At 37.6% G+C, this 9,206-nt stretch overlaps 1 protein-coding gene across 1 annotated transcript; it reads right to left on the reverse strand.

Annotated features, from left to right (window-relative positions):
* Positions 1-504: 504 nt before the first annotated feature.
* On the reverse strand, positions 505-5,220 carry LOC131857138 (pentatricopeptide repeat-containing protein At3g12770-like). Its single transcript, XM_059209276.1, has 2 exons — positions 2,385-5,220; positions 505-2,229 (listed from the first exon to the last, which is right to left on the reverse strand). Exon 1 carries the CDS (start codon positions 5,024-5,026, stop codon positions 2,408-2,410), a length of 2,619 nt encoding a protein of 872 aa, XP_059065259.1. The 5' UTR covers positions 5,027-5,220; the 3' UTR covers positions 505-2,229; positions 2,385-2,407.
* Between the last annotated feature and the right edge of the window lie 3,986 nt (positions 5,221-9,206).

The following is a 9,206-nucleotide window of genomic DNA, read 5'->3' on the forward strand; positions in this document are numbered from 1 at the left end:
CAAACATCTGCAGATTACCTCTATCTAATTGTTCAAGTGGACCATAATTATAATAGTTTTCTTTGTTTCTTAATTAAAAGTAGTCTACTAGTTGTCTTTATAAGACAAACACAAGTTTTGCAAGAAAAGCTCAAATAGTTTATTTTCCGTGGAAGAATAATTTAAGGACCATTCCCTTGACATATCGAATAATTAAAGCTCTCAAAGCCCACAGTTGCAATATATCTTCAAGACTTCTGATAAAAAGCTCTAAAAGCTCACAGTTCCAATATATCTTCAGGATTCTGATAAAACCTCCTGATATATAGAAAAACAGAGTCTTACTTCAATGATCAATTGAAGTGAGAACATCCATGGGAACAAGGTAAGACATCAATACAACAAGAGTAAAGTCATTAACACCATCACCGATTTAACTGATTAATAAATCTCTATCCGAATATTTACTTAATGATGGTAAATCAAAAGTTAAAACATTTCGTGAAATGTAGTAAGGCATGACGATATTGCTATCCATATCAAAATATTAACCTTCATACAATGGAATAAACGAAATACACATAATGACACTAGATAATTGCTAGGAATTCAAATAAGTTCTTCTTTTGAAAGCCTAACCCTGCCAATGGGCGAAAACCTTTCTCCACAATTTATTGGTCATGTTTGGGCTTAAGTTTTAGATTGGGCTTCTGCCTTGGTCAGATAAATATCTAACTGAGATTTGAAGAAGTTTTCTCAGCAGCAAGTCTGTTTATGATGGTTTTGCTGGATATTTCATCTACCCATTTCTCTTGAGAATACAGTTTGTCAACTAGGATGGATACAACTTAGAGCTGATTGTCCCACAGTTATCCGTGTAGACTTTACATAATCCAGTAACTGCTTCCATGTATGATCAAGCTTAAGATAGGTTGAAGCTCTTAAGCATTGTCTCAATTGACACCAAATCTTGACATAGCCTAAGTTAGTGTAAGTGGCTGTTTGATGAGATGACTGCAATACGTGCCTGTCTGAACAAAAACTTTTTGCATCAAAGACTCAATCGGTAATTGTAGGAATCTAACCCATAAACCAGGGCACCCTTCAAGCATTCCATGTTTGTGCATTTAATAAACAAATATTAATGAGAAATATCCTCTTCTTGTATCAGGTGGAAACAGAATCATGCAACTTTCAGCTATCTAGCATTCAAATTCTAGATATTTATACCTTTGGCCAGGTATCCATAGGGTAAAATATCAATGCTTTTTGACACAAAAGAGCCTACATGACTCACAAATGTTTGAATTTGTAACATAATAGTTGACGCCAATGTAATTCTGCAAATATTGCATTTTTTGCCCACATGCAATCTTGCACGCATTTACTTTTTCAACAAATGCCTCAAATTACCAACAGTGAAAGAAGGTGGGGAACTCACCAATTTCCAAAGTTTCTTCTCTGACTCCCCTGAATCTGGTAATAGTAATAAGAAATATTGCCCTGTCAGTATTATGTCGCAAACAGAATCATGCAACTTCCAGCTAGCTAGCATCCAATTCCTAATTATTTCCATCTTTGGTCAAGGATAAAGCAACATATCAATGTCTTTTGAAGAAAGATCCTGCATGGCAAATAAGGTTTCAGGTTCGTATCAATGTCTTTTGAAGAAAGATCCTGCATGGCAAATAAGGTTTCAGGTTGCAACCCAATCGTTGAAGACGAATTGGCAAAATACCATTTTCCTTTGGCAGCAGCACAAGCTTGAACTTCATTTCTTCTTCAACGGATTCCTCAAGCTATCAACAGTCAAGTAAAGGTATTATATCCACCTTTGGCAAAGGGCCATGTAGCAACATATCAATCATTTTGAAACAAAACCCTGTAAAACTGGACTTTTAGGTTGGACAATTTTCAAAAATTGCATTTGCCTTTAACAACAGGACAAGCTTGTACTTTATTTCCTCTTCAACAAATTCCTCAAATTATCAACAGTGAAAGAAAGGTGAGAACTATCCTCATTTTCCATCCCTGGGCCCCTTGAAACAAAAATGGCACTGCAGATCCAAGACCATTGAGGCACTGAGATTGTCAGGATTTATAGGTTCATAATTGCATGGAAAACATGGCCAACTCTAGAACGCAAATTTACATCAAAGAGAGACACGCTATAGATTATACTCGAAATGATACTAGATGGCACTTGATTTTTTCCATCGCCTTGGAATCTACAGTTATCACCTTCAGTTCCTTCAAGAAAAAAATTCTAGAATTTGTTAGCTCTTTAGTAAAACATGATCTGTTATGAATAACAAATATCAACAATAAATGAACTATTCCCAATATATTTTTTTTCCGTTGAGTGAGATAGAAATAAAGAAACACCAACAGCAAAAATGTATGACCTTGTTGCTTGATTGAAATAACATCACCAATAATCCCCACATGAGCACAATCCTTCCTTGAAATGATGAAAACGGTTAGTGTCCCTGACAATAATTTCCCGCTTGGCAATCCTGGACATAAACTTGGTGGCAATGTGGCAATCACCACAAACACGAAGGTTCTTGGTAACACGAATAGATGTCCCATTACATGTATTGATAAGGCCAAATACAATGGCAAGCCTTTCACTATGGCTACAAATGGCACGCTCCTTTTCCAATTCATCAACATCATACAGTACAAAACTTGTGTCCGGCACATATCCTAACCTCTTCATCTGTTCGGTTAAGTTATCTAATGCTGCATAAATTTTCTCAGTTTGAGGGTGACGCTTGTCTCCTGAAAGAAACACATGCACCTTGTTTTGGAACTCAATCCAACTACATCCAGGGTTCTTTCTAATACCCTTCTCTTTCATCATTTTTCTCACCCTTTGAACACCATCCCATCTGCCTGCTGCAGCATAAATGTTTGATAGGAGAACATAATTTCCTTCATTTTCTGGCTCGATCTCAAAAAGTCGCTCTGCAACCTGTTCCCCTAGCTCTACATTGCGATAATTTCTACAAGCACCTAACAATGTACCCCATATAGTACGATTAGGCTCTAATGGCATATTTTTTATAAAATTATGTGCTTCATCTATGTGCCCAGCACGGGCAAGGAGGTCAGCCATGCAGGAATAGTGCTCTATGGTGGGAGTCATGCAATATTTGTGACTAATTTGATTGAAGTATTGGCGACCTTCATCTACTAGGCCTGCATGGCTGCATGCCGATAGAATGGCAGCAAAGGTGACTTGGTCTGGCTCCATGCCATCATTTTGCATTTGGTGGAAAAGTGTAAGGGCTTGCTTGCCATGCCCATGCATACCATAACCTATAATCATTGCATTCCATGAGATCAAATCCTTTTGAGGTAACTTCATAAACCATTTCCATGCATCCTCCACGCTTCCACATTTGGCATACATGTCTACAATGGCACTCCCTACAATTGTATTCGACTCAAACTCATATCTGATTGTGTAATCATGGATTTCTTTGCCATGTCGTAGTGCTACCAAGTGAGCACATGCTGAGAGAACACTTACAATGGTGAAACTATCAGGCCGAATATCTTCTTGTAGCATTTCATAAAAAAGCTTCAATACCTTACTAAAATATTGATTTTGAACATAACCTGCAATCATCACATTCCATGCTACAACATCCTTTTGAGGCATCTTCCTAAAAACTTGAATTGCATCTTCCACTCTCCTGCAGTTGGCATACATGTCCATAAGAGCACTTGCCACAATAACATTAAATTCAATACCTCTCCTAACTGCATATGCATGTATTTCCCTACCCCGCTGCAGAGCTGATAAACAAGAACATGCTGGAAGAATGCTTGCAATCGTCAGCATATTGGCATTCACACCAACCTGCACCATCTCTTTGAAAATCTCCAAGGCTTCATCAAAGCGTCCATTTTGTGCATAACCAGCAATCATAGCATTCCATGAAGCTACATCTCTCTGAGGCATTTTGTCAAATACAATGCATGCATTTTCTAAGCTTCCACATTTTGCATACATGCTAACCAGCCCGTTTCTCACAAGCCCATCCCCCTCAAACCCATTTCTAATCACACTACCATGGACCTCTTTCCCACCCCTAAGCGCTCCCATCTGAGCCAGCACAGGAAGCACGCTCACCATCGTCACTGAATTAGGCTTTAACCCTTCAGCTCCCATCTGCCTAGCCAGCCTCAAAGCATCACCAAAATTCTTTTGACGAGCATAACTCGCTATCATCCCATTCCAGGAGACCACATCTCGTTCAGGCATTTTGTCAAACACTTGCCGTGAATCTTCCAAACTCCCACATTTAGCGTACATGGCACTAATTGCATTCCCCACAAATACATCACCCTCCAACCCAAGCCTAACTGCATCTTCATGAACTTCCTTGCCTAGTTCCAAAACTCCTAAATTTGAACAGGCCTTCAGAACAATCATAAAAGTAAACCCGTCAGCCTCAACCCCTCTGGACCTCATTTTTTTATAAATTTTAACGACTGCTTCATTATTTTCCTGTGCAGCATATCCTCTTATCATGGCATTCAAAGAAAATACATTGGGTTCTTTTATCCGATCAAACACCTCCCGAGCGCCAGACAAACTATCACATTTTCCATACATGGTGACTAAATTGGTTTCTAAAAAAATACTCTGTTCAATTACATTTGAGATTATGTGGGTATGTACTTTCTTACCTTCTTCAAGCGCTTTCATGTCTCCGCAACCCTGCAGAAGAGAAGCATACGTTGCAGGGTTCGCCGGGATGTTATCCATTTCCTGTAAAATTTTCAGGGCTTCCTTCAGCCTGCCATTTCTGCAGAGTGTACGGATTTGACTGGTTTGCGATTGGGAAACTAGTGTTTTTGCGGCTGGGCGTTGTTCTTTTGGCACTTGGTGTTGTGGTAATGGAGGAGCACAAAAATATCTGTGGGTAAAGTGTAGTTTGCATGATGGGAGGAAGACAGTTTTCAAGTGAAGGTGCGCAGAATAATAGCAGGAGTAAATGGATTGGCGAATAAGAAATTTCATAGAGGGCATTACCTACCAGTGTTAAAGAGCGACATGCATTGAACAACATCAGATTGTGTGAAGAAGGATGCAACAAATGACAAGATGTATTCAGAACATCAGATTGACGAACGATGGAATAAATGGAGCTTTTTATTGGGAGGGACTTGGGCTCATTTTTTTGATGTTCCGTTAACATCAGGGCGGACATACAATTTGTGTCAATCAGCATACGCTGATTGGAAAGTTTCTTTATAGTTGTAATCCTAACCTTCTTTTTGTTATTAACAGTGGCAAATTGTTGAAACATCCCTCAACAATAAAAACTTTTTCCAATTTATATTGACGTGTATTTGGCAGTCTTTGAATCTGAACAGAGCGACATATTTATTGAAACATCCTCTTTGTAAAAACCTTTTATATTTTAATTGACGTGTATTTGGCAGTCTTTGAATCTGAACAGACTGGCATATTGATTGAAACAACCTTTAAATAAAATCTTCTTATTTAAATTGACGTGTATTTGCCAGACAAGTAACTGACAGGTAGTGGAAAATGAAACAGTCAGTGCGTGACAAGGAAATGGCCTGTAGAGGAAGAGAGCAATTCATGTGTTTGTCTATGTGTCAACTAACATATTTCTGAATGAGGAACTCACTGCTAAAATAGCAAATTTTGGTCTGTCCAAATTCATTGCGGTGCATTAGACAACCAAGGCGGGTTGCTGTTCTGTGCGGACAAGAAACAGAGAATATGAAAAAAAAGGACTGATAAATCTTAGGAAACATGTGCTCCTTCAACATGACTCAGTGCGTACGAGTCTCTACGCATGGCGTGCATTGCAGAGAATGAGAAACCACATTTCTTACTCTTGAATGAGATGTTGCTGTGAAAATGATGATTTTGGTTGAACTTTGATGAGGGGTGTTTACAGGCTCACATGGCAGCTCTCGGGATCCGAAAGTGCGCGGGAGATCTGGAATCATTCTTTTCATTTACGAAATCACCGTGCAAAGTAAATCCCTCCGTTAAGTAAGCAGTGAATTTCACTCCCCTGTGCCTCTCGGAGCTTTTGAAGGATAAACCCCCTGCGATTTCCTACACCATATTCTTGCTTTACACCAGTTCATGCCATATTAATGTTGGGCAATGATTTCATGAGCTAAATCGAAATGCATAGCTTTTCTGGAAGTTTTTCGTTCTCTTGACTGCAGATTCAGAAAAGGAGGATTTCTTGGAGCTGTCTGACGATTCGATGAATAGAAAGGGAAGGAGAAACTAGGCAAGAAATAAGCTGGAGGAAAATCGAAATGCACGTGTTCACCTGCTCGCCGCTGTGACAACCCAAACAGGGGATTATTTATGATCCATTTTATTTATTTATTGAAATTGTGCAAAATAAAAAAATTAGGAAGGCAGTATAAGAACTGACCACAATTGCAGTAAATGACAAACATAACATCAGCAGAAACAAGTGAACAACAGCAAGAAAAGGTGCTACAGACCCTTAATAAAGACCAGAACTTGAAACACAAAATCCCATTACAAATTAGACTTAAACATCAGACTTCTAACATAGACCAACTTTTGAATAGAAGCTTCTTATAATATGAATTTAAAGTATTTTTTCAACTGAGTGGAACTGACTTACAATCTGAACTTAAAATAGTTTTGCAACTTAGTGGAACTGAAGATGTTTTCTTTATGTAGCTTGAGAATTTTAAGTTTACATTTTTCCAATAAAGTTCTGGATTTTGACTGCTCCTCGAAGGCCCCTTCCTCTTTTGAAAATAAAGTGAGACAATTTCAAACAAGATGTCTGAGTAAAACTTAAGCATTTCAGTTTTTTGATGAACCAACTAATTAGAGAAAATTACCATACACCTGCATTTCCAAATGTTAAATAAAACAAATGTCTTATAGTAGTAGCCACCACATTATTTTGAATGCCAAGGCCCAAAACAACTGATTTTCAGCCCAAACCATTTCAAAATACAACAGAGAAGTAACTACTGATAACCTTCCATTTCATTTTAGTAAATGAACAATCCCAAAATATATGTTCAAGGCTCTCATTATGATGGCAAAATGGACACTTGATTGGTTGAACTATCATACATTTCAACCTATCCCCAATAGGTAGTTTGAAATGTAGGCTCTTCCAAGCCAACATTTGAGGATCAACATCACTTAGAGACCATATTTGATTACTCAACCTCATCCATATCTTTTCATGAAGGTTACATCTCCATTTTTAATTCAATCTTGGATTTAAAGTCATACTTGGAAAGAGGCTTAAATAAATTTTTATAAGAGGAAAGCAATAAAATGGAAACTTGGAAAGCCACGACCAATCCTTGAGAAAATTGCACTGTAAAGAGGTGTAGTGTTTCATAATAAGATCCATTGGCACCAAAGAAATCACAAAGATCAAAACCCCTTTAGCATTGTTGTTTAGTTGGATACAAGTTCTAGTCTTGTCCCAAGAGAACCAATCGAAAGAATTAAAATCCCATATGTCACCAAAGCAAAAAACTCCTTTCTCGAAAAAGTAATAAACATGTCTACGAAATGCAATAGCAAGGGGTTGCTCTTGATACTATATTAACCTGTTCCACCAAATGGAAGAAGAGGCAAAGTTGAGCTTGTGTTGCAAAGAATAGTCTTTCCAATTTAAAAAAATGCAAATTGTTTGCCATGTTTTCTAGATGGACTAAAGGGAAAGGATGCTCTCAAACAAAAGTATGGAGCAAGAAGAATATTATCAACCCATCGCACATCATACCATTTATTTCGGACAATAGCAAGATTAACCCGATGCCAGACCAAATATTTCCACAGTTCTTTTCTCGAAACAACCCTAACCATCCATTTGGCAGCTAGACAAATGCCTCGAGTCCTAGGATCTTATAGACCCAAATTGCTTTTGGCTTTAGGTTGAATACAATGGAGCCAAGAAGTAGGCTTAAAACTTTTTCATCCCATTTAGACCACAAAAATTGACGAATGATTTTAATAAGGTCCTCATATCCCTTCTTGGAAGGCATCCAACAAGATGAAAAATAAACATGTGAAGCAATGAAAATATGATTCACTACTTGAACTTTGCCAGCTAATGACAAAAATTTATCATCCAGATTTCAAAGTTTGTTCTTTAGCTTAGTAATAAACCAACTCCACATTTTAGAAAGAGGGACACCCAAACCAAAAGGAATACCCAAATATCGAACAATTTGACCATGCTTAATATGTTTCCATTCTTTAGGGATCCATTAAGGCACAAGATTAGACTGTATCAGAAAAAAATGTCTTTGAATGAGAAACCATAGACCTTGACACTGAGTAGTATAAGTTTAAGACCTCAAGGATATTGTTGATTTCTTAGTCTAAATTTTTGAGAAAGAGCATGCTGCCATCAACAAAATGAGAGCTAAGAACAACCATATTATTGGGAATGGAAATACCATTAATGAAGTTCATTTGTCTATAGGTTTGCAATAGATAGCCAAGTGCATTTGCAACTAGAACATAGATAAATGGTGCTTAAAGGCAGACTCGCCTAATAGAGTGCTCAAGAGGGAAATAATCAAACAATGAATTATTGGTTACCAACTGGTCATTGGCATCTTGAAATAGAATTTGCACATGTTTACACAATTTGGAACCAAAGCCCAGCCACTCTAGCATTATAAGAATAAACTTCCATCGCATACCATGTAAGCTTTATCAAAATCAAGCTTAACAACAGAGCATTTTGGCTAGATTGTTGAGCCCACTCACTAGTCTCTCAAACCAACATAAGATTATCAAGAATGAATCTTCCACCAAGGAGCCCTATTTGTTATGGTCTGACTATTTCTTTCACTACAGGTTTTATCTTTGTTTCTAAATCTTTATCTATGATTTCATAGGAAGTGTCAAGCAAGGTAGTAGGACACCAACTGAGATCGTGGTTTTATCAAGCCATGATCCCATTTTTTCAGGTATTCCATCATTTTATCGTGAATGGATATAATTTTGTTGGAGCCTATGGTTATTATGTGGGGCACTAAAATAAAATGTATTTCTTTATTTATTTGGTGTAGAATTGATGGTGGTGGGTTCTCTTTATATTGCAAATTGGGGCAGTGGCATTTGAGTATTGTGGAAAATACCTTGGATTCCAAGAAATTATAACCGATTGGCTAGATTTGTTTGAATTTGTAAGCTT

The sequence above is a fragment of the Cryptomeria japonica genome, chromosome 7 (assembly GCF_030272615.1).
Source record: "Cryptomeria japonica chromosome 7, Sugi_1.0, whole genome shotgun sequence".
NCBI classification, from domain to species: Eukaryota; Viridiplantae; Streptophyta; class Pinopsida; order Cupressales; family Cupressaceae; genus Cryptomeria; species Cryptomeria japonica.